This window comes from Bidens hawaiensis, unplaced genomic scaffold (genome assembly GCF_021521415.1).
Source record: "Bidens hawaiensis isolate Kalapana, Puna unplaced genomic scaffold, B.hawaiensis_p1.1 tig00016121_1, whole genome shotgun sequence".
In the NCBI taxonomy this organism is placed as follows: domain Eukaryota; kingdom Viridiplantae; phylum Streptophyta; class Magnoliopsida; order Asterales; family Asteraceae; genus Bidens; species Bidens hawaiensis.
This window is the reverse complement of record NW_027492466.1, coordinates 344,146-369,945: the sequence shown is the minus strand read 5'-3', so window position 1 is coordinate 369,945 and position 25,800 is coordinate 344,146. Positions and strand designations below refer to the sequence as shown.

Genomic DNA, 25,800 nt, shown 5'->3' with positions numbered 1-25,800 from the left:
GTAGTAGCTGCGTAGTCTCTCATTGAATTGTACATACATAATGAAAAAAATAATAAGTAAAGAGTTAAAAGTAGCGGTGCATGAAAAATATAATCGAACAGCATAATAAAAAATAATCAAAACGTTAGAAAGAAAGCAACCAATACTAAAATTATAGTCGAACTATTACTGATACATGATCTGGCAAATAATTGATATAACATAAACTAACAAAATCTGAATATAGATTAAACCATAAAAAATGAGCAGAAAACCTTTTAAGTAGATGACAAACGAATTCAAGTTCATTTAGGCATTTCATCAAACAGTTGAAGTGCATATCGAATTATAATTATAATCACTTATACAATCAATTCAAAAATCGTCTCAAAATATGCATTTTGGGTCGCATATATAATTGAATTTGTAATGATCAAATCCTATATATAATTGAAACCAAAAATAGGATTAGACGTGATGTATTTGAAGTTTCATTGCAGGTGTGCCCAGAAGGTATACTCAGCTTTAAATGTGATGTATTTGAAATTGTAACGAACTAATTTGAACTTCACACCACAGTTTAAATGAGATTCAATCGATCAATCTTTTTAATTATATTCACATGTTCAATTCATCAATCATATAACTCACATTATATGTAATTATAATTATATAATGATCTGGATGTAAATTGGTTTCTAAAAGTTACCTGCAATCTGGAAGATGAATTAATGGATTGTTAAACCCATGTGAAGCTAAGATGAAGGGAAGATCTGGAAGTTGAATTTTTTGAATTAAATCTAATTAAGAATGGAGGAAATTTTGAATTGGTTGTTAAACCCACGTGTGTTTTGAATGGATAATTTATAATGAATTAAATTTAGCTTAATTAACAAATAATTACAATTTGCCATGTGGCATTTTCAAGAATTTTAGTTAAATTGAAAAAAGTCTTGTTGATTTGAAACCCACTCATTTATTAGCAAGAGAGATTTCCTTTTACTTTATCGTGATTCCTACGTTAATTGATAAATAAATATATTTGTAACTAACTAGCCAAACCAAACTCGGATGCCAGCGTGGATCCCGATCATGTCAACAGTTGGCCTGAGTGAGGTGGCGGAGCGCGACATGTTCACGCAGTAAGATAACTAAACTGTGAAAGTCACCGTTTGAAAAAAAATAGGGAAAATTACCAAAATAGAAATGTTTGATCAAGAATTTACCAAAATAGACATGTCTATTTTAGCCTACATCTCTCCAATCATTGGTTTTTAGACCAATAAAAAACTGACACGTCATCGAAGGCGGCTAAGCCTTAGCCGCCACTTTATGGCCACGAAATTGTATGAAAAGTAAACGGGTCCCACCTTTAGCCAATAAAAATTCGACACGTGTCAAAGGTGGCTAAACTTAGCCTACATCTATGGTTATTTAGCCGACATCTCTTACTCTTAGCCGGCTTCGGGATACGTGTCTATTTACTTAGCCGGCTCCAAATATTCCTTCTTAGTCGGCTCCAACTCGGCTTGTAGGCTAAGGCTTCACTTAGCCGCCTTCTTTTTTTTTTTCATTTAGTCGTCTAATTTTAGCTGCCGAAATTAAATATTTTACCAACTCTATTAAATATTTAGCCGGCTTCACTTAGCCGTCTTCTTAGCCGGTGTAAATTTAGCCCCAAAAATTAAATATTTTACCAACCTTACCAAGTCTATTAAATATTTAGCCGGCTTCATTTAGCCGTCTTTTTAGCCGGAGTAATTTTAGCTGTCAAAATTGAATATTTTACCAACTTTACCAACTCAATACCAAATTCACCCGATGTTAGTCAAACTGAAAGTTTATTTTGGGGCTTTGTTGGTCAACCTTCGCTGCTGGAGGAGGACTGGACGGGAAGAAAAACTTTTTGTGTTTGATAGTTCTGACAAATATGTGCAGCCCAACCACACTGGTCAGGCGGAAAATTTGGGGGTGTTTGCTTGTATGTTAATGGAACATTTATGTTTTGAAAAACAACTTAATTTTGAAGGAGATTTTAAGGAGAAAATGCTTAAATATCGGAGGTTTATTGTAGAAAAAATTTACATTTGGCGTTCGGCCGACCATCGAGTAGATTGTAATCGTTATTTAGTATGCTTTGTTATTATTATGTTTCTTAATTTTTATTATTAATGAATATTTCCGTGTATTACTTTTTTGTTAGTATCTACATACATAAAAATAATTTTAATAAGTTAATTCATTCATAAAAAAAGCCCGGCTAAGTAAAGCATACAATCTGATCTAAGTAAACGACGACGTTAACAAACATATTTAAAAAAATGAGGATCTTTTGATAAGAAAGTAAAAAAGTTTGGTAGGATGAAGATGGTTTTATAAGATGGAGTGGAGATGGTTGTATAGTTTTATAAAAATGGTTGGTGAAAAATTAAATTTGGGTAGGTAAATGTATTTATTTCTAATGGCTAAGAAAAAAAAACTGACGGCTAAGCGAAACCGGCTAAATAATTAATTGAGTGGGTAAAAATATTTAATTTTGGGGGCTAAATTTACACTGGCTAAGAAGACGGCTAAGTGAAGCCGGCTAAATATTTAATAGAGTTGGTAAAGTTAGTAAAATATTTAATTTTGGCGGCTAAAATTAGATGGCTAAATTAAAAAAAAGAAGGCGGCTAAGTGAAGCCTTAGCCTACAAGCCGAGTTGGAGCCGGCTAAGAAGGAATATTTGGAGCTGGCTAAGAAATAGACACGTATCCCGAAGCCAGCTAAGAGTCAGAGATGCCGGCTAATAACCATAAATGTAGGCTAAGTTTAACCGCCTTTGACACGTGTCGAATTTTTATTGGCTAAAGGTGGGACCCATTTACTTTTCATACAATTCCGTGCCCATAAAGTGGCGGCTAAGGCTTAGCCGGCTTCGATGACGTGACAGTTGTTTATTGGTCTAAAAACCAATGATTGAAGAGATGTAGGCTAAAATAGGCATGTCTATTTTGGTAAATTCTTGGTCAAACATGCCTATATTGGTAATTTTCCGCAAAAAATATATATTTGTAACTAACAAACTGAAAGCCAAACAAATGTTAATCTTAATTCTAAATATCTCAATTCTTAATTTGCAATGATATAATCGTATAGGAGTAATAACTAAACAATTTAGTAAATCTAACTTAATTTCTAATTATAAACGTAATAATAGCTTTAACTCTTAATTCAAATTATAATGGTTCCATATAACTTTTGTAATCTTTTAATATTTCATATATTATTAGCAATAAACCTAACAGGGTTAAGGTCCGGTTTTAAACGTGACATAAATTGAGAATGATGATAAACATTTTGTTAGTTGGGAGTGCTCCCAAACAAGTAAAAGTTAAGGTTATTTAAAGTTAATAACCCTAAATTAAAATAGTAATAAACGAGAGTGCGTACTCCACGTCTTTTAACTTATATCAATCTATATGCTTGTTTTTCTTAAGTAAGTTCCAACTAACCAAAATAACATAATAACCTCAAAGTCAATTTAGTTCTCTATTATTGTTGTCTATTATTTTAGTAACATCCATGCTACTCAAAAGATTTATCTATTATATGATAGGTTATAAACCAGTGTAGTATATTGAGTTGTGTATAAAAAATTAAATAAATTAAGAAAATTTAATCTAACTATCTATATAATTGACTATCATGAAATCCTACATGTCACTTTCATGTTGTTCCCTTCATTATTAAGAGCCACCAGATTGCTTGATTTCTAAATGGAGTCTTTTCATGCATTTGACCAGAAATCGTGGGTATGTGTTTTACCAAACCCGGATAGTCTTTTAATGAGTTATAACATCTCATTTATTTGTGAAACTCTTTCATAATCAAACAATAATTTTCGCGGTCCATGGGTCTCACCAAACCCGGATCACCCTTAAACGAGTTATAACATCTCATATTTATGAAATAACCTCTTAATCATCAAATAATAATTTCCACGGGTTATGGGTCTTACCAAACCCTAATAACTCTCAAATGGGTTATAAAATCTTATTTATTGGTAAATACTTTCATCATTAAACCCTAATTTAATTTATCTCTTTTACATGTTCTCTGTTGTTGGTCTCTCATCTCCATCGTCGGTTAACTTCCGATACTACCCACCATCGTCAACTACATCAACATCCCATTTTTCATTAGACAAATATTTGTGTTCATGTTTGTTCATTTAAAAAAATCAACATGTTCGTGTTCGTTTATTTTTTTCGTTAAAAATCTAAAAAACTTACACATCTCAATTGAAAATACCCAAACACTAAAAAATATAATAACAAACTAATATATAAATTAAAACAAAACTACGTTAAAAAATAAAATAAATCATCATAAAATAGCAAAACGATTAGAAACAAAAACTTAAATAAACTCCCGTAACACGGGAGAATCAAACTAGTAATAAATAAATACACATCATTTGTGAATATTTTACCATTGCAATTTACACATTAGGTTTAGACTTACAATTTACAATTTACAAACATATAGCCACAATATACGACAAAGACATGTTGCATTTACAATTTACAAAAGACAACATTTTGACCAATAACTTAACAGGCCCGACCCGACTATATTGCCACAGTTGCAACTAATTTATATAAGTCCATAAATTCATCACATGAACCAACATTTGATAAATTACTTTTATAAATATTACTAAGCTATGATTCCTCAAAGAACTTGAGGCTCAAAGTTCACTTGAAGCTCTCTCGAATTGGCTCGGTCTATAATTGAGCCGAGCCCGAGTCATTAGCGTGCTAGTTAGACTCGATTTGACTATAATTATTTTATTTTTACACTATCGTGTGTGCATATATAAATGTTTCTTTCAACTATTAAATAGTAACTTAAAATGTATTTCTCAATCTTCCTATAAAAAACGGAGCCAAACCAACCAGCTCGGTTTAGACTACTCCCATTGGCAATCTCATAATGAGATTGGTGTGTCCAAAGTTAAAAAAGAAATTGAAAAAAGAAAATTATGCAATCTAGATTGCAATCCAAATTAACCCCCGATAACTTAATTATTTAATTAACTTTTAATATTCTAACTAAAAAAAATAATTAAATAAACGATATTTCTTAAAAAAAATTTATGAACATTCCGATATAAATTTTATTAAAAACGAACTTCGTGAAAAAAACATTTTTTTAAGTTGGGATGGGTTGTAAATGTGTATAAAAGATTGGGATGAGTTAAATTATGTAGATTGGAGAGAGAAAAATTAATTTTATAATGTAAGATTGAGATTGTGAGATTGAGATTGTGAGATTGCCGGTGAAAGTAGTTTAAACCAAACTCAAGCTCAAATTTTTAACTTGATTTCAAAACCGAGCCAAACCCAAGCTTGACTATATATATTGCAGTTGCCGACACATATATCCATGTCGGTGAAAACACCCCAAGAGTAAAAAAACTCATAATTATTATTAACGCAAACGAACTAAGAACACCCAAAGTGACTCTCAAAAGACTCTTTTGTACTTTCCCATTTCGATTGAAGATCAGAAGTCAGTAAACATATGCAGCTTCTGAAGTTCAATCTCCACCTCTTCTTCTTAATATTATTAATTTTTATTATTTCCTCTTGCTAATTAACACTTAACATTGATTATTTCTGTATTTTCTCATCTGGGTTTGGGGTTTTAAGTTACAATTTTGCAAACCCATCTTCATAGTGCTTGCTACTGGTAAGTAAATTGCTAATTTGTGTATAATTTGTATGTAATATCTGTGTAATTGAGTTATAGTTACTGGATATATTATGATTGTAAAAACTTGTTGTAGGATTTGTAGAAATTAATCTAGTACAAGGATCCCACAAATGCACGGTTACAGTCGGTTAGGTCGGGGGAGCGGTAGCGTCTCACCGTCCCCGTCGCCGCCTTCCTCGCCTAGATACCGCAGGCATAAAGGGGGCAGTTTTCGGGGCGGGGGCGGTGGTGGTGGTGGGGTGGAGGTGAAGCTGCAAAGCTTTGTTGAGAGGTGGGTTTACGTTGTGATATCGGCGGTGTATCGGCGGAGAGGGGTTTTGTTGTTTGCGCCGCTTCTTTATGTATCGGCGATGCTCTTGTATATGGGTACGGTAGGTTTTGATGTCGGTTTGCGAAGTAAAGGTACTGGTAAAGCGGCGCCTTTAGGGTCGACGTATCGAAGTCCTCAGGTTTTTCAACACTTGTGGCCGTATATAGAGGCGGAAAATAATCGAAGCAATGACCTGGTAATGTGCTATCTATGTAATGTTTTTTTTGTTTTTAACATGTTTAGGCTTCTTTAATTACCATGGATACGTTTTATCTCGTTCACTTTGTTCTGTTAGGAAGATCCTGGTGTTAGATTTTAGGTTGTTAAATTAGGGCGCTTTGGAAACGTATTATATTTACTCGTGAGGAACCAGCAAGGTGCAATGTGTATGAGTTTCCTTTCATGTTATTCATTTAATTGCCTTATGTTTTTCACATTGAAAGTGTGACCCACATGCCTGATTAGTCATTAAGAAAGTGTGAGTGTTAGATTCGAGGTGTTTTTAAGTTGAACACGCTAATGTGGTTTGAAATAGGGATGAGCTTGGGATAGTACCTGTACCCGATTGTACTCGTACCAAAAATCAATTAAACACGTACCAATACTCGTACCAAATTTTTCGTTATGGTACGGGTATTATGGTACAGTACCCATTTATGTACCACTTTACTTTTTTATTTCCAAATCTTCGACGATCTTGAAACCGGTACTAGTACGAGTAACAAACAACCTGAAATAGTCCGGGTATGGTACTTGCACATGTACGTACCGGGTACCAAATTAGTACATGTACCAAATTGGCCGTCGATTTAATGATAAGATAGTATTGAAGAACCCTAATTCGGTCACCGACTTTAAATGATTTGCTTGTTGGTTCGAGTCTTGGATGTTATATTATTTAATTTTGAAGAAACGTTTGGTACTTGTTCAATAATAACATGGTTGGAGAATTTATTTTATATATTAAAGATGAAGAATCCCAATTAAACCCTTATATACTCCAAACAGGTACAAAATACCAAATATACCAGTACCTGTACCAAAATTCAACAAAAATGAGTACCAATACCCGTACCGAATAGGCTAAATCGGTACGGGTACGAGTACGTGTATTTGGGACAAACTGCTCATTTCTAGTTTGAAAGCTTATGATATAGATTAATCCAAATATGGGCTATTAATCAATAAAGCAACATTTTTTATGATAATTTAAAAAATTGTCATCAACTTCATTTTTAGTTGAATCTTGTTTAGTGGTTATTACTTATTAGGAAGTTATGCTTTTATAGTTTTATGGCCTAAAGTTGTAATTTTTTTCATAGATGATGAATGTATGGAACATGAAATCACGTCAATCTTGGAAACCTTGTATTAATCTTCAGAATTCTCAAGCAGGTTTGTAGTTTTCAGTTAACTTGATCCAGACAAATGAATTACAGATGGTATTTTCAAGCTATTTGATTCTAATCCTTTCTAAAAATGTGTTCGTTTGCTACAATTGCAGAACTACCAAAATCAAATGGTTTCCTCATAATTGAAGCAAATGGCGGGCTGAACCAACAAAGATTATCGGTACTTGTTTTTAGAAATGATTAAAGTTTAAATTGGCAGTATCTTGTTTGTATTACATCTACATGACACATTTATGAATGCATTGTCCATAAAAGAGAATAATTATATTCATGTCGTTACTAGAAAGTAGATTTAAATTGAGTAATATTTAGCAGTTTTGTTATACTATATTAAATTATCAAACTCATTTAGCTATAATAACAGATATGTGATGCAGTGGCGGTGGCTGGGCTACTAAATGCCACGCTCGTGATTCCAATCTTTCATTTGAACAGTGTGTGGCGTGATTCAAGGTACCTTTTTATTTTTCATATTTTTATTTTCGTCCATCTTTCTTGTTTTTCTTTTGGTATTCCCTTAAAATTGATAGTAAAAGTTACGGGCTGTTTAAATGTTCTTGCAAGTTGCATTAATCAGTTTAAAGTGCATGGTAACGATTTTCTAGGGTCAATATAGTCATATCTAGAGAAGTAGGCAAGCATTAAATGCATATATCTGTCCTTACGCATGTGACGCCTCATATTTGATAAGAATTGGAATAATATGCATCCAAAAGGACTATGGAAAGGTATAACTTAATGAGAAATGATATAAGTAACCCTCTCTGTTAAAAAATTTTTTCCTTAAGAGCTGAACAAATTATTAGATCTTTCTATGTTACAAATTAATACAAGTTTTCTTTTTACGGCCACATCGGTTATAAGTACCACATTGGAATTTTATAAACCAAGGACTAAACAAAAAGAATATATGATATAGTTTCCTGTATAATTATTTGACCAAAAGAAAACAACTCCTTATTAATTTTAATAATTACCCGAAGCCCCTTTGTCTATTTGGTTGACTCTTACCAGACGGATCTACGTGATAAGTTATCTGTTTAAAGTTAAATTAGTATCGAGCTTTTATTCTAGCACCAGTGTCACTTTCTTATTAATTGCTGGTCTTTTGTGTGTGCTGTAAACAATACATTACGCACAGTATTAGAAACACAACAAAAGGTGGCCATTCGACTCTTTATTCATGAATTTAGGTTACGTTTCAACCAAACGGGTCAAAGCATCATATTTTTCCATCTTTATATGTATGTAAGTTTGTAAACATCGGTTGTATATTGCACAGCAAGTTTGGGGATATATTTGATGAGGAGTTCTTCATATACGCATTGAGACATCACGTAAACGTGGTTAGAGAATTACCCGAAGATATATTGGAACGTTTTGACCACAACATAAGCAATATTGTCAATTTGAGAGTCAAAGGTTGGTCAAGTCCAACTTACTACCTTCAGAAGGTCCTGCCAAAGCTTCAGGAGTTGGGGTATGTAAATTTGGCACATTAATATTAGAGGCAACATATTATTATGATAATATATATTCTCTAATAACTAGAGATTAATGTTAAACGCAAAGAAAAAATGTAATGTTAAGTCCCTCTGGTTATTGATTATGCAGGGCAGTACGGATTGCTCCATTCTCTAATAGATTGGCTCACGCTGTTCCTTCAGAAATCCAAGGCCTTAGATGTTTATCAAATTTTGGGGCACTTAGGTTTTCAGAACCTATACGCACACTTGCGGCTAAAATGGTTGATAAGATGATCCGGAATGCTTCTAGCAGCGGTGGCAAGTATATTTCAGTCCATCTTCGTTTTGAAGAGGTACGCCTATTTACTTGTAACCGGATTATGTTTTATTTGTAACTGATAATTTTGTTTTAGCATATTACTGAAAGTTGAAATGTTTGTTTTGAAGGACATGGTTGCATTTTCATGTTGTGTATATGATGGGGGTGAGGAAGAACAACAGGAAATGGATATTGCTCGTGAAAGAAGTTGGAGAGGAAAGTTCCGGAAGAAGAACCGAGTAATAAGACCAGGTGCAATTAGGATGGATGGAAAATGCCCTTTAACTCCCCTAGAGGTAGTCGAATGAGTTTTATATATTTTTGACAAATTCTCATTATTTAAGAGATTATATCAACCAAAAGTTACATCTTTTGTAGGTTGGAATGATGCTTAGGGGCATGGGTTTTGATAACAACACGCTGGTATACGTGGCAGCAGGTAAAATATACAAGGCTGAAAAATATATGGCACCGCTAAAACAGATGTTTCCACGCTTAGAAACCAAGGATACATTAGCTTCGCCTGAGGAGCTTGCTCCATTTATGGTATTATTATTATTATTTTTTCCATTAACTTAATTTCCATTATAACTATTTAATATTTTCGGTTTTGATCGAGTGCAGGGGTACTCATCACGACTGGCTGCTCTTGATTACACAATATGTCTATACAGCGAGGTTTTTGTTACTACACAGGGCGGAAACTTCCCTCATTTTTTAATCGGTCATAGGCGTTTCTCCTATGAAGGACATGCCAAAACAATAATACCCGACAAGAGAAAGTTAGCTCAATTGTTTGATAGTCCTAAAATCAAGTAAGCATTTTTCTTATGTTTTATGAAAACATGTCAACTGTATGTTAAGTAAGATATTTAACGAGGATGTTGTTTCAGATGGGAGAGCTTTCAGAGACAGTTGCGAGATATGCTTCATCATAGCGATGTTAAGGGAAGTGAAGTGAGGAAGCCGAGTGCCTCCCTTTTTACGTATCCGATGCCAGATTGCATGTGTAAACAAGCACCTGCTAAAAACTCAACAAGATAGTAGTATATATACATATATATGCATGATGGCCTTAAGAGGCTTTCACTAGAGTGAAAATTCTTTTTACACGTGTAGTTAGTCATTTTATGATTATTATTGATTTGTATCTAGATGAGGTTTATATGCTTACTGAAGTGTATATACTTGGAGGCACTTAAATTCAAATTATATAACTTGTTCTTTTCTTGATTTTATGTTGTCAGTTAGAATGAAAATATAAAAAAGTTGTAATGGTTAATGGTAACTCTTGTCATCTTATAAATGTTGGTGAGGTCCAAAAGGAACAGGAATATAGCCACACCCATAAACTTTCAAGTCATGTCATCGCCTTTTTTTCGTTCACTTTGTACGTTTTGCATGTTATAATCTATTTGTATTTGATCATAACACTATGTATGTGTCCGAACTATTTATTGAATTTATAAGACAATCACACTCTAAGCTCTTTTATAAGAGCGTAATTATTGATAACATTTATTAATTATTATATTCATGCATCATTAGCACCGGATATCATAAAAGGTGGATTTTGTGTACTTGTTATATACTCAAGTAGAAAAAAAGTTGCTTACATGTGAAACAAATAAGTTAAATGTTCTCACGACTCGACCCAAAATGATCCCATCCCGTATATACTAAACCCAAACATTAAATTTGTCAAAATTTCACATCAATCCGTTATGTAATGACATTAGTTGGATACGTGTTTAAATAATAACCAAAGTGTTCGGTTATGGTTTTGGTTATTACCATTAACAAAACCGAACTAAATCGTGCACACCTCTAGTTTAATTAGATTAGACCGGTCGAAATTTGATGGTGTAAACGAGCCAAACTTGAGCTCAACTAGGCTTGAGTTTGGTTTGTTTTGATTTACTAGAGCTCGAGCTCGGTTCGTTTCAAGCTCAAGCTTAGCTTGTGAGTTGTTATTTCAAACTCAAGCTCGGCTCAGTTATTATTTATCTATTAAGTTATATACTTTTTTGAAAATTATTTTCATATATTTTGAGAAAAACTTTAACGAGCATAAGCTCGGTTCAAGCTCGTGTAGTACCTAATATGAGTCAAAGCTTGGCTCGAGCTCGACTATGCCATGTGAAATGAATACTTAAAAGTCCGAAAATAAATGTACAACTTGCCATACAAAGGTCGAACTCATGGTTTGGTTTACAATTACAACCCTACATACCTAACTAACGCCATTCAACCCACCCCGCCTCCATTGAGATTATATCAATCAACATTTGCTTGCTGCAATACATTACTTGATGTATCCGATTACAGATTGAGCCGCAAATTAGTTCAACATCATCTTCTTCTTCTTCTTCATCATCTTATTATTTCCAGTTGATTTTGTTATCTATCTGTGATTTGAATCTTCCATCATGCCTACCGTGAGTGTGGGAAGAGACCTTCTGTTCCAAGCCCTAGGCCGCACCTACAGTCAGTACTTATTTCACTCTCAACTCTTCATATTTCGACAGTTTCATCTTAATGGTAATGTTCATTTTTGTCTGTCTGTCTGTCTGTCTGTCTGTCTGTCTGTCTGTCTGTCAGCACAAGATGAATTCGATGAACTGTGCTTCGAATTCGGAATCGAGCTAGACGATGTGGTAAGTTTTGTATTTGCACATCTTAACCCTAATCTACTTGTATATTAGCAAGATGTGCATAATAATAATAATAATAATTAGCTGCTAATATTAAATATGAATAATATACCACCAGACAACTGAGAAAGCGATTATAAGAAAGGAGAAGCATCTGAAGGAAGAGGATGATGATGTCGGTGGTGATGAAGAAATTATCTACAAAATTGACGTCCCTGCCAATAGGTAACCCTATTTTATTATTATTATTATTATTATTATTATATTACTCATCTTCTAATCTTCACTAATTAAGAGATTTTACCATGCTTATTTCAAATTACGGATGAGTAATATTATACGTAGGGGTGCGCAGAAACTGAACCGTTAGTGAACCGAAATTAACCTAACCGAACCGAACAATTCATGTTTTCATATATTTCTAAGTTTTATACCTCCATTTCAAGTATTTCATGTTTTATACCTCCACTTCATGTATGTATGATTTATTGTTAAGTAAACGTTTTAGACCAAGTTTGATTTTGGTTATTAACCGAAACCGAAAAAATAACCAAATAAACTGGACCGGTTAACTGAAAACCAATTGGTTATTTTGGATAAGCTAATAACCAAACCGTGCACACTCCTAGTTTACTGAATGCCGGCCCCGACTGAGCACAAGTATCTGTACTTTGTTTTCTCATGTTTTCGGTTTCTGTACCCTTTTTTCTGGTATTTTTAATGGTACAGGTACCGATCTGAAAAAAATGATATGATATTTGGCATATGGTTTCAGTACCAATTTCATTTTTTTTTAAATGCAGATATGATTTGCTTTGCCTTGAGGGACTTGTTCAGTCACTGCGCATATTTTGTGGTGTTGATTCTGTACCTAATTACAAACTTGCTGTTATTGCTAAGGAATCTATGCTTAAAATGCATGTAAAGCCTGAGGTATGCATCTCATAAACAGACACTGGTGTGTTGTGTTTTCAGTTTCATGTATTTAGTTGTAATTTTTATCTTATTTATTATGTTACAGACAGCTATGATACGTCCATTTGTTGTTTGTGCTGTTTTGAGAGGGATAACTTTTGATGAGGCGAGATATAACAGCTTTATTGACCTCCAAGATAAGCTTCATCAGAATATATGCAGGTAATATATAAATCTTACTTTTGTTACCCTCTGCAAGGTACATACATATGTGTGTATATGGTTTTTGTGATACTTTCTTGTGTCGCAACCTTTTCAGGCGAAGAACTCTGGTTGCTATTGGAACACATGATTTGGACACAATAGAGGGCCCATTTACATATGAGGTTTGTTATTTTATTAAATACAATATGATTTTTGGTGTTCTACTTGTCACAAGTTTAAAAAAAGGCATACCAGTAACATTATTAACATTTTATGTTTTATCTTTTCTCAATTTGCGCAGGCTTTGCCACCATCAGAGATAGAATTTAAGCCACTAAAACAGGTAAAAAGGAACATTATATATGGGGGTGTTTCATCATCATCATCATCATCATCATCATCATCATCATCATCATCGTACTCAGTATATCCCACCAATAGCAATGCTATGGTAGGGTCTGAGGAGGGTAAGATGTAGACAGCCTTACCTCTATCCCATAGGGATAGAGAGGCTGCTTCCGGTGAGACCCTTGGCTCGATAGTAGTTTTGCATCAAGCCTTGAACATAAGGCACATAGCACTCAATCATCGGGACACCGGCTGATCGGTGCATGTGCCCTTGTCTTTCGGCTATCAACGCCACCACATGATGCCTGATTAACCTTCCGCCACTTTTAACGTTATTTTCACGAGATTAGTAAAATAACGTCAAAATTAGTGCAATTTTACTTTTGCCCACCCGAGGGTTCACACATATATACATTATATGGGGGTGTTTGGGATTGCTTATTTTTACCAACTTATAACTTATAAACTTTTTGAGAAGTAATAAGGTGTTTGGGATTGCTTATACTGTGAGAGGAAAAGTTCCATAAGTTACACTTTTGTAACTTATTAACTTAATGAAAAGTTATAAGGAAGTATAATAAGGAATCCCAAACACCCCCTTAACTTGATTTGTGTATATACGCATACATAATATAAAGTTACTCATATCTACATTCATTTTACCAGTATGTCAAGACAAAACTCTTACTTAAAATTTGGAAGTTACAATTTTTATTATCAGATGCCATTATCGGTTACTTTGCTTATTTCCAGTTGGTTTTGTAGTAAGAAATTTGCTTATGCTGGCCATGACTTCTTTTACAGGTGGAAACTTTCAGAGCTGATAAGCTGATGGAGTTTTACAAGGTATATATATATGTATATGCATATGTATTTTAAAGTGTGTGTAAATACGTGTAAATTTGCGGACTTTTTTTGGGTTGTTGACAGATAATATTTTCTTTCTTTTATTTTAATGCCTTTTTTTCCTTACAAAATGGCAGTCCGATTTGAAATTGAAGAAATACTTGCACATAATTGAAGATTCGCCTGTTTTCCCTGTTATTTATGACCGAAACAGGTATTCCATCTTTTTATTTAGTAGTTAGGGTTATTTTCATTAGAGTTATATATTTTTAGTATCTATAATTTGTTGTCACTACTAGAATTGTATATGATCAAGCATCTGTAACAAAACAAGTCACTTTGAGTTGGCAACATATATTGTAAGGTTTAACATGATAATGCAACCTAATTTTTTGGATATTTTTGCAGAATCGTATTGTCTCTACCCCCAATAATTAATGGAGCACACTCAGCTATTTCTTTAAAGACTAAGAATGTATTCATCGAATGCACAGCCACTGATTTGACCAAGGCCAAGATTGTCTTGAACACAATGGTAAAGTTTTGAAGAATTTGTTTGCGTGTTTTGCTTAATAAAGGCAATTAAACCACAAGAAAATGATAAGACTGCAATTTTTATACCGCAGGTTACAATGTTTTCCATGTACTGTGAACGGAAATTCGAGGCTGAACCAGTTGAAGTAACATATCCTGATGGGAAATCCTATATTTTCCCTGAATTATCGCCCTATGACATGAAGGTGTCTTTATCATACATAAATCGTATAGCTGGAGTTTCATTAGAGGCAAACAAGGTTGCTGGGTTGTTGAACAAAATGCAGTTACATGTGAAACAATCAGTGCCAGAGGATAACGAATGTACTTTCACTGTGTCTGTACCACCAACCAGAAGTGATGTTCTTCATGCATGTGATGTTGCAGAGGTATCTGTTATTCTTTTCATATCCATTTGTAGCAGTGACTCAGTTTTAATTTTACTGACATGAAATTTCTGTTTTACGGTAATAAATTACAAAGGACGTGGCGATTGCTTATGGTTTCAATAAAATAGAGAAGCAGATACCTGCATCTTTGAAGCCTTTTCCTCTGAATCAGTTCAGTGATCTTATTAGAACAGAGGTGCATATTTTGTTAGATCAATCTTGGTATATGTATCATTTTATGTGAGTTATCTGTATGTGTTTTTTCTGTTTAGATTGCATTGTGTGGTTATACAGAAGTGCTGACATGGATTCTATGCTCTTACAAAGAGAATTTCCCTATGCTGAACCGTATAGATGACAAATCAACTGCAGTTATCATTGGAAATCCTCGCTCTGCAGATTTTGAGGTTTTACTTCCACTTCTATTATTTCTGTTTAGCAACAATATATAAATATCATTTTGTGATTCATCAGATATCTTGTATTATTGACATTACATAACCCCACCCATACATTGTTAGGATCGGAGTCACACACAAACACGAATACAATAGTAAAACCGAAAGAATAAACGAAAGAGACACAAGGATTTAAGTGGTTCGGTCACGGTGTATGACCTACGTCCACTGTCGATAACTAGGGTTTTCTTATTATTGAGTGATACCAACTTACAAGTACAGGAGAGAATATATAGACTAGACAATTAGGGTTTAACCCTTTAACTAAACTGGGCCTGATTAGAGCTATTGGGCTTGGCCAAAACTCAAACAGCTTAATCTCCTAATTCTGTCTATTCGTCTAAACCGGACCCGACCCATGATGGATCGGAGACCACAACATAACAATCTCCCACTTGGGCTTCGAGACATCTTCTCTAAACCACCACTTGGATGCGTCAAACATTTCAACCTGCTCCCATTTGGAGACGTAAAATGTCTTCACCTGCATTGCCTTGTACATGTAAAATAAAACCCATCTGGTTTTGCACCTCCTAGTTATCCTTCGCCTTCTCAACATTATTCCTGAAGGCCTGCTGAAGCTCTGCACAGCTTCAGCTTATCCAGCATCACCGGCTTGGTGAACATATCTGCTGGATTCTTAGCACCTGAGATATTTTTCAAACTGAAAACACCATCACTGATCAAATCTCTGACAAAGTGATATCTCCTCCCGATGTGCTTAGTCTTCGAATGATAGACTGGATTCTTCACAAGTTTCACTGCACTCTCATTGTCACAATATAAGAAGAACTCTGCCTGTTTCTTTCCCAACTCTTCAAGAAAAGTTTTCAACCATACTAATTCTTTACTTGCTTCGGCTGCTGCCATATATTCTGCCTCAGTGGTTGATAAAGCAACACTTTTCTGAAGTCTGGACATCCAACATACTGCTGTTCCCCCAACTGTGAAAACATAACCAGTAGTGCTTTTAAACGTCTTCTTACATCCACCCGGATCAACATCTGAATAACCCCTGAGAATTGTATCCTTCCCCTTAAAACATAACCCCAAACTGGAAGTACCCTTTAAGTATCTGAGTAACCATTTCACCGCTTCCCAATGTTCCTTTCCCGGATCCGACATAAAACGACTAACTACCCCGACAGCATGAGCAATGTCTGGCTGTGTACAAACCATGGCGTACATGAGACTGCCAACAGCAGATGCATACGGAACTTTAGCCATCTTTGTTCTTTCTTCCTCTGTTCTGGGAGACTGGTCTTTGGTAAGTTTGAAATGACTTCCCAGAGGTGTGTTTCTAGGTTTAGTCTTCTCATCATTCATCCTGAATCTTTCTAACACTTTCCCTATGTATTTCTCTTGGGATAGTGTTATGGAGCCATCTTTCTTTCTGGATATACTCATCCCCAAAATCTGTTTGGCTGGACCAAGATCTTTCATCTCAAATTCATCAGACAACTGTTTCTTCAACTTGCGAATCTCCTTCATATCAGATCCTGCAATTAACATATCATCTACATAAAGAAGTAGAATGATATATGAGCCTTTAAACTTCTTTAAGTAGCAGCAATGGTCGGCCTCGCATTTCTTGTACCCAGTTCTCACCATAAAATCATCAAACTTTAGGTACCATTGCCTAGGTGCCTGCTTCAGACCATACAAGCTTTTCTTCAATTTGCAGACCCATTTTTCTTTCCCGGCAACCTGAAATCCCTCAGGTTGTGCCATATAGATCTCCTCGTCAAGATCACCATGTAAAAATGCTGTCTTAACATCTAATTGCTCTAGATGTAAATTTTCTGCAGCAACAATACTTAAGATCAATCTGATGGTGGTCATCTTCACAACTGGAGAGAATATTTCATTATAATCAATTCCCTTCTTTTGCTGGAAACCCTTGACCACTAAACGAGCTTTGTATCGTTTAGACCCATCATGTTCTTCCTTGACTCTATAGACCCATTTATTCTGTAGAACTCTTTTATCTGGTGGAAACTTGGTTAAAACCCATGTCTGGTTTTTACTCAAAGAGTTCATCTCCTCCTTCATAGCATGCTCCCACTGGAGCGAATCTTTCAACTTAAGTGCTTCATAATAACTCTCTGGCTCACCATTTTCAGTTAAAAGGAGATAATTAACTGAAGGTTTGTAACGTACCGGCTGTTTAGAAACTCTGGTGGACCTCCTAACCCAGTGCTGAGGCGGGTCAGGTTCTTGTGGAGACTGTTCATCCTCAGACCCTGAACTCCCACTGTCAGAGACTCCCTCTGACTCTTCATTTCCACCAATATCATCATCTTCAAATTCGAGAACTGTGGTTTCTTCAGTTTCTGTCTCGGGTTCGGTAGCTGACTCAACTGTCTTTTTCTGAGCATCAATTTCATATTCAACCTGCTCTTTCTGAACCCTTGATTTTGAAGTGTTTCTATCTTTGTATTACTCAGCCTCATTAAAAGTTGCATGCTTGCTTCTGACTACTTTTCTGCTTTCTAAATCCCAAAGCCTGTAGCCCATTTCGTTTGACCCATATCCAATGAAAACATATTTTTTAGCTTTAGCATCAAGCTTGTCATTTTTCACTAGATCATAAGCGCTACACCCAAAGACTTTCAAATGCTTATAATCTGCAGCTTTACCTTTCCACTCTTCTTCTGGTGTCTTGAAACCCAGCGGTACTGACAATCCCCGGTTAATTAAATAAGCTGCAGTGTTAACTGCATCTGCCCAGAACGTCTTTGGAAGCTCGGCATTAAGTCTCATACTTCTTGCCCTTTCATTTAACGTCCTGTTCATTCGTTCTGCCACTCCATTTTGTTGAGGAGTGCCAGGGACTGTAAAGATCATCCGAATACCGTACTCTTCACAATAATCACGGAATTCTTTGCTAACGTATTCACCACCGTTATCCGACTTCAAGCATTTCACCTTCAAATCAGTTTCCAATTCAACAGCAGTTTTCCATTTCTTAAAAGTATCAAAAACATCAGATTTATTTTTAAGAAAGTAAACCCATACCTTGCGTGTCGAATCATCAATGAAGGTGACATAATAGTGCGATCCTCCCAAAGAAGAGACTGAAGTTGGTCCATAGACATCAGAGTGAATAAGCTCCAATTTTTGAGCTTTCGGTTGTTTTCCGGTCTTCACAAAAGATACTTTCTTCTTTTTACCGAAAACACATGGTTCACAAAATTCAGATTCAACCTTCTTCAGTTCTGGAATTTTTCCTCTAGCAACGAGCATTTTCATCCCTTTTTCACTCATGTGGCCGAGTCGTTGGTGCCACAAACTAGACTGACTCGGTCAACTGGTCACTGCATTTACCCCATCAGCTGGAATTTCAACCATGTATAAAGTGCCCTTCTTTTTACCTCTGGCGATCACAAGATTTTCACAACTTTCCATTTACCCCCACCAAACATAACATCATATCCTTGGTCATCTAACTGCCCAACAGAAATTAGCTTTCTTCTAAGGCTAGGAACGACCCGAACATTCTTTAGAGTCCATGAGGTGCCCAATGAAGTTTTTAGTTCAATATCCCCCATCCCCGTGATATCAACAGCATGATTATTAGCCAAACGAACTTTACCAAAATTACCTGTTCGGAGATTCATCTTCTTCGTGCTATAAGTGGCATGAAAAGATGCACCAGAATCCATAATCCATGAATCTGTTGATTCTTCAACACAGCAGATAAGAGTCTCTTCTGAACCTTCTGAATCATCTGAACCGGTGGCCAGATTAACTTCCTTCTTAGATTCTTTATTTTCTTTTGAAATTGAGGGGTTAGGGCATTGGTTTCTGAAATGCCCCATTTCTTTGCAATTCCAACACTCAATGTCTTTTCTGGGCTTTGACTGACTTCTTCTTCTAGACTTTGACCTACCCCTGCCATTACCTTTCTCTTTTCTCCTGCCTCTCCCTTCGGTGCTCAATATAGAACTAGATGTCTCACCAGAATTCCTTCTTCTTATGTCCTCTCCTAAAATCAAATCCCGGACTCCTTCAAAAGTAAGCTTAGTATTCCCAGAAGAACTACTGACTGCAGTAACAGTCCCTGACCAACTTTCGGGTAACGAGGATAACAAGAGTAACGCTTGAACTTCATCATCAAACTTGATATCAACAGAAGACAAACGAGAAATAATAGTGTTGAAGTCATTAACATGAGAGGTAACAGATGCCCCTTCCTTCATTCTGGTGTTAACTAGCTGTCTAATCAGAAATACCTTGTTTGATGCAGAAGGCTTTTCATACATAATTTGACAAGGCTTTCATAAGACCATACGTGGTAGTTTCATTTACAATATTGAATGCCACATTCTTAGCTAGTGAGAGTCTAATAACAGCTATGGCTTTTCTGTCAAGTACCTTCCACTCATCATCTTTCATACTTTCCGGTTTCCTCTCTTCTAGTGCTTCCATTAAGTCTTTCTGACATAGCAAATCCTCAATTTGCATTTTCCACCATCCAAAATCTTGACCATCAAACTTCTCAATCTTGATCTTTCCGTCCTCAGCCATTATCCAAACTGAGTTTTGATTACAGCAAACAACCAAAACTACCCAAGGAATAAAAGGACTGGAAACTGATCAGAAAAAACGAACCAGCAGCTGCGGAACCCTAATCAGCGGCAGCGGAACGGTAGCAGCGGCGGCGGAACTGTAGCGGCGCGCGCGGTACTGTAGCGGCGCGGTACTGTAGCAGCGGCGGCGGAACTGTAGCGGCGGAGCGGCGGCGGCGGAACTGTGTGTATAATCGAGAACCAGGCTCTGATGCCAATTGTTAGGATCGGAGTCACACACAAACACGAATACAATAGTAAAACCGAAAGAATAAACGAAAGAGACACAAGGATTTAAGTGATTCGGTCACGGTGTATGACCTACGTCCACTGTCGATAACTAGGGTTTTCTTATTATTGAGTGATACCAACTTACAAGTACAGGAGAGAATATATAGACTAGACAATTAGGGTTTAACCCTTTAACTAAACTGGGCCTGATTAGAGCTATTGGGCTTGGCCAAAACTCAAACAACTTAATCTCCTAATTCTGTCTATTCGTCTAAACCGGACCCGACCCATGATGGATCGGAGACCACAACATAACATACATACAAATATTTTTTTCATTTTAAGTTATGACTAGGTAAAAAATGTTGGTTGGGTAATATGCCATAAATTTAATTGTACATTTCTTTAAAAAAAAGCATGATTATTGAGCAAAGTATAAATTATGTAGACATAAGAGTAAATTAAGTACAATTTGGGTTACTTAAATCGTTCAAAAGATATTTAAAAGGGAAGATCTCATAGTTTTGCTAACTTTAATGGTAACAGTTAAATATTAAATCCTTAGCCAACTACTTGATAATCATAAGTTATGTGAAGTTCTATTTTGTTTCGATATTAAGAGTTTTCAAAGTTTTATAATGAATTTGATGCCTTTTAAGATGAGAATGAACTTCTGAAGGTTTTTAATTTTTACAACTTTTTAATTCTGTATTATACACTTACACTTGTACTAATTAAAACATGAATGCTAAATCTGAGCTTTCACAAATGCTAAGTAGTGACATATTTGAATTAAATTTATGAATAATTTTAATTTAAATCAACCAGCGTGAGCTTTTACAACTGCTAAATTTATAACAAAGTTTCAGCGAAGCATTATGAACACTTCATTAGCATTGAAATCAAGAAGCATCAAACAATGGAACTTTCATTTGATACAATTTAATAAAGAAAACCCGCTTTTTGTTAGAATTTTGACATGATGCATTATTTCTAGGATCCATCTTTTCCATCAGTTTCATAGCCGTTTGATCATAATTAACCTAATCAGATATTGTTCATGACCAGACATATTCTATTCGAATAATTTATCATAATAGTTTGTAGTTTCATGACTGTATTTTGAATCAGGAAATTACTATTAAGATTAACTGAGATATAAAAGTGACACACAATCTTTGAATAACATGAGAAGTAAGATATCATTTGACCAAGTTGGTAAATCATGGACAGATGGCCCTAAAGTTCCTTAAATTTTATATAAAAAAACCTTAGTCTACTCATGAAGGATTTTATCAAACACGTGATTACCAAAATAAAGCATCCATTAGTTTACCTACTCAAATTTAAACATTCAAATTCTCTACAAACAGAACGGACACCTTATAACTAGGGGTGGCAATCTTGACCCAAAGCCTTTCAAATGAGTCAGTTTGAGTTGTTTCAAAAGTTAAATGAGTTGGTTTGGGTAAAATGTTTTAACTAAAAAATAAGTCATTTGAAATTCCATCCTTTTATTTTCCGGTCAAAATGGGTCGACAAGTTCAAAGAAATGGGTCGATGTGGGTTAGTGTTCTAAGGAAATGGGACAGGTTTCGGATCGGAACGGGTTTTCGTACAAGACAGGTTTCGGCACGAAACGGGTTTCAGATTGGAACGAATTCGGTTCAGGTTTCAAGCCAACACGAGTTTTCACCCGTGACGTGTTGGGTTTTGGTTTCTTTTGTTTCTTTCTGGTTGATTCCGGACTCGTTTTTGTTCGTTTTTTCAGTTTTGTTTTTGTTCGGTTTGAATTCTTTTAGTTTCGTTTTGATTGATTTTTTTCGATTTCGATTGATGTGGTCCGGTTTTGGTTTTTTGGTTTTTTGTTTCTTTTGTTTCATTTTCGTCGATTCTTTCTGTTTCGGTTCGATTCTAGGTTTTTTTTATGGAACGAGGACAACGTAGGAAACATTTGTGTTTTTACTTTTTTTTGTTTATGATTTATATTTAGAGTTATAATTTTTTTATTATTATTATCTATATCTATACTATATATAAAGCAAATGGCAAGGACCTCTTAAAATTTAAGAGGTACACGCACTATTGCATAGTTTACTTTCTTTAATGCATAAAAATTTGAAAATATAAGGGTAATATAGTATTTTAGACATCTTGAACGGTTAAGAATATTTAGTTTAGAAAATAATTACAATTATGATTCTTTAACTTCAACAAAACTTTGTTAATTTTTGAAGTAGTTACAAATAAACCCCTAAACTTTACTCATTTATTTGACATATTCATTTAAAATTTTTATTTCTTCTATATCTTTTAATATATTATGTTTTAAAATAACCCGACTTTACCATTGCAACGTGCTTATTTTTGTCGACGTTTCAATGTAAGTTTTATTTTATTTTGAGGTGTTTGTGATAATGTACAAGTCAATTAAGCATAAGAGTACAACTCAAATATGCACTTATAAACCTAAAAATATAATTATCAATTTAACCCTTCAATTATATTCAACTTTTGTAAGTTTAAATTATAACTACCCTTCCACCCCCTTAAGTTTATCCATATATTCATCTATATTTTCTTTTTTCTTTTATATATTTGAATATATACATTTTAATAAATTTCAACCTTACAATCACGGCGTGTTTAGTTTGTTGACGTTCCGATGTAAGATTTACCAAATACATATGTGCATGGTATAAAACAATATGATTTTGTGTCACTTTAAAAGAAGTATAAATTTTGGTGAGTTTCGATCATTTTTTTAGAGTATTACTTGTTGTTTTGGGTCAAAGATCAAAGATTTTGATAGGTCAAAACGCGTTCGAGTTATCACGGACTTTCTTAATATGGTTTGCTATTTGTTATCTTTATGATCTAATCATTACATGTCTTGTAACTACTAAAAATCATTATTATCGTTGCCGCAACATCGCGCGGGTATACTGCTAGTTTTTGAATATTATTTTGAGGGCTTTTGATCTTAATAGAAAACCCCTAAAAAAATTCAAAAAAAAAATAATAATAACTTAAAATATAAATAAAAAACAAAAAATGTAAAAAAACTAAAATGTTTCCGCCGTTATTCTCGTTTACAAAAAAAAAAAAAAAAACTTAAAACCCGGTTCGACCCTAACCTATTTCGACCCAAACCAAAATAACCCTTTTTTAATTGACCCGTTTTGACCCAAACCCATTCTGCCCCATACTTGTTTTGACCCATGACTCTTTTCAACCCATGACTCGTTCGACCCAAGCCAACCCATTTGCCACCTCTACTTATAACCATTAATTTACACTGCATTATATAATGCAACATGTGCAATTTTTGAATGATGCAGGTGGTAAGGAGTAGTCTGATGGCTGGGATACTAAAAACCGCAGCCCATAATAAAGATCATCCCAAACCTATCAAGGTAAAATTTGAAATCATATAGTGTCTTCTCTACTTAGGTTATCTTTTTCTTACTTGTCATTGGAACTCTAGATATTTGAAGTTGGAGATGTAACAGTATTGGACGAATCTAAAGATGTGGGAGCCACAAATCATCGCCGACTGGCAGCTCTCTACTGTGGTGCCACTTCTGGTTTTGAGGTAAAACTTATGTTTTCAGATATTTGCTTATGTTGCCTCTTTGTTTTATCTGCATGTTTGAATACATAATCTATCTAGGTAGTGAAATTTAAAGTTTTCATCTTTTGTGTGCAGTTGATACATGGGCTAGTAGACAGAATCATGGAAGTAACAGGCACGCCGTTTGTATTGGCTGGGGACAATACTGGTTACTACATTGAGCGCTCACATGTACGTGCTACTTGCATGATTAAAATCTTTTTATTCAGTGTTTAATGAAATAATACAATTTTGTAGGAGGCCGAGTTTCTTTCAGGAAGACAAGCTGGCATCATTTACAAAGGAAAACGGATAGGAACTTTTGGCATTGTTCATCCGCAGGTACTTGAATTCACTATCTATTCTATGTTTCTAATTTATGGGTTGCATGTTTGTATTTTAGAAATTGGGTTGGGTTGAAAAGGCAACAAAATGACTTTAGGAGGCTGTACACATATAACATAATATAAACTCTAAATTTGTTGGTTACAGGTGCTGGCAAACTTTGACATACCCGATCCATGCTCCTTCGTGGAGCTCAACATCGAGAGCCTGCTATAATCATACTCTTTTTTTTTATGTAACAGGCATTGGCCTTTTTAAGCTTATTTAGTTTTGTTTATTTGTTGTTGAAATTATTAAGCATCCTCCCTGTTAGGGGCTGAATGTTATGAGGCATTAACTACCAAAGTTATGTTTTTAAGTATTACATTTTCGTTTTGTTTATTTTGATTATCAAGTTATTCTTGTATCGGAGATTGCCCTTCGCTAATTGGGCCAACCATCCTACTTTTTCAATATCAATATTTGGTTTTCCAGTATCTATCACTAAGATTTATATATTTATTTCTTCTGCTTCTGACAACTTATTAAAAATTTCATACAACTGTTTAATGCCAATAATTAATCATTATCAGCTTAAACATCTCACAAAATTTGTACGAGAAGACGACGAGGGGTTTCTTGTGGGGAACATCCCATGGTCAGTTACAGGATCGATACCTAATATAATATACATATAAGTATATGACTTAAGTTATATAAATAAACGAATTTTGTATAGGCATTTTTTGTCAGATGCATAAATATTGAATTTCAAGCATTATCATATTTATATTTATACTTCTTGAGAAAGTCCTTACTGTTAATCTACCAATGTAGACACATGCATACAAGATAAGAGAAGCTTGAGTTATCAAATTATTAATTTTCTAAACTGACATTTTAGTGTAGAGTATATACTTAGATTATGTGTGGTGGATTTAGCGCAAGGACATGTTAAAGGGACTGGTCATTGCCACATAGGCAGTAAGACTTTAATATAACCACTCTTTCACAAGGGTGTAATGGTTTTAATTAGTACAATAAATTAAAGAACGACCCCTTTCATTCCCATCTTCACCCGTTAAAGCTTTGGCGAATTCCCCATTGGTACCCTGCTATGGCTGTCGCGTGGTGGTGTTGGCGGCTAATGTGGTTGTTGGTTGGTGCCCCTTTTCTCTCCACTACACAACCTTAAGTTAAGAAAAACCTATGCTCACCTTGGCAAATATCAACAATACTTGCCCAAAGCCCCCAAACATACTTTAACACAGTTTTAATTAGAATATTAATTTTGGAAATAGTTACAATCTAATGGCTTTATGACTAATTCTGTGACCTGTTCAAGTCTAGTAAACTAAAATTATGGACATTCATTTGGCCATTATAGACACCCATTCATATCAAATTATAATCAAAATAAACCTAACTAACCTGATCTAATCATCATGCCAATGAAATGTTATTGCC

The 25,800-nt window shown here is 34.8% G+C and overlaps 2 protein-coding genes across 2 annotated transcripts; both read left to right on the top strand.

The window, feature by feature from the left end:
- The first annotated feature begins 5,459 nt into the window (after positions 1 to 5,459).
- LOC143550642 (O-fucosyltransferase 9-like) lies at positions 5,460 to 10,473 on the top strand. The gene is made up of 11 exons (XM_077041256.1): positions 5,460 to 5,715; positions 5,813 to 6,245; positions 7,372 to 7,444; positions 7,554 to 7,621; positions 7,826 to 7,914; positions 8,744 to 8,941; positions 9,076 to 9,280; positions 9,375 to 9,542; positions 9,625 to 9,792; positions 9,871 to 10,061; positions 10,140 to 10,473. The coding sequence occupies exons 2-11, from the start codon at positions 5,850 to 5,852 to the stop codon at positions 10,288 to 10,290; spliced, it is 1,707 nt and encodes a 568-aa protein (XP_076897371.1). The 5' UTR covers positions 5,460 to 5,715; positions 5,813 to 5,849; the 3' UTR covers positions 10,291 to 10,473.
- Positions 10,474 to 11,538: 1,065 nt separating this feature from the next.
- LOC143550640 (phenylalanine--tRNA ligase beta subunit, cytoplasmic-like) lies at positions 11,539 to 24,704 on the top strand. The gene is made up of 18 exons (XM_077041255.1): positions 11,539 to 11,733; positions 11,848 to 11,903; positions 12,019 to 12,125; positions 12,704 to 12,833; positions 12,922 to 13,037; positions 13,135 to 13,201; positions 13,321 to 13,362; positions 14,172 to 14,213; positions 14,351 to 14,427; positions 14,622 to 14,748; positions 14,840 to 15,136; positions 15,231 to 15,332; positions 15,409 to 15,543; positions 23,738 to 23,812; positions 23,884 to 23,991; positions 24,106 to 24,201; positions 24,268 to 24,351; positions 24,502 to 24,704. Exons 1-18 carry the CDS (start codon positions 11,676 to 11,678, stop codon positions 24,568 to 24,570), a joined length of 1,788 nt encoding a protein of 595 aa, XP_076897370.1. The 5' UTR covers positions 11,539 to 11,675; the 3' UTR covers positions 24,571 to 24,704.
- The last annotated feature ends 1,096 nt before the right edge of the window (positions 24,705 to 25,800 follow it).

What these genes read in the sequence shown, in the direction of transcription:
- LOC143550642 (XM_077041256.1), top strand. Translation starts at nt 5,850, where the DNA reads ATGCACGGTTACAGTCGGTTAGGTCGGGGGAGCGGTAGCGTCTCACCG. An exon ending in TCTTCAGAATTCTCAAGCAG is followed by an intron (nt 7,445 to 7,553) that starts GTTTGTAGTTTT and finishes CTACAATTGCAG; the next exon opens with AACTACCAAAATCAAATGGT. An exon ending in AGGAGCTTGCTCCATTTATG is followed by an intron (nt 9,793 to 9,870) that starts GTATTATTATTA and finishes GATCGAGTGCAG; the next exon opens with GGGTACTCATCACGACTGGC.
- LOC143550640 (XM_077041255.1), top strand. Translation starts at nt 11,676, where the DNA reads ATGCCTACCGTGAGTGTGGGAAGAGACCTTCTGTTCCAAGCCCTAGGC. An exon ending in GAATCGAGCTAGACGATGTG is followed by an intron (nt 11,904 to 12,018) that starts GTAAGTTTTGTA and finishes ATATACCACCAG; the next exon opens with ACAACTGAGAAAGCGATTAT. An exon ending in TTGGCATTGTTCATCCGCAG is followed by an intron (nt 24,352 to 24,501) that starts GTACTTGAATTC and finishes TGTTGGTTACAG; the next exon opens with GTGCTGGCAAACTTTGACAT.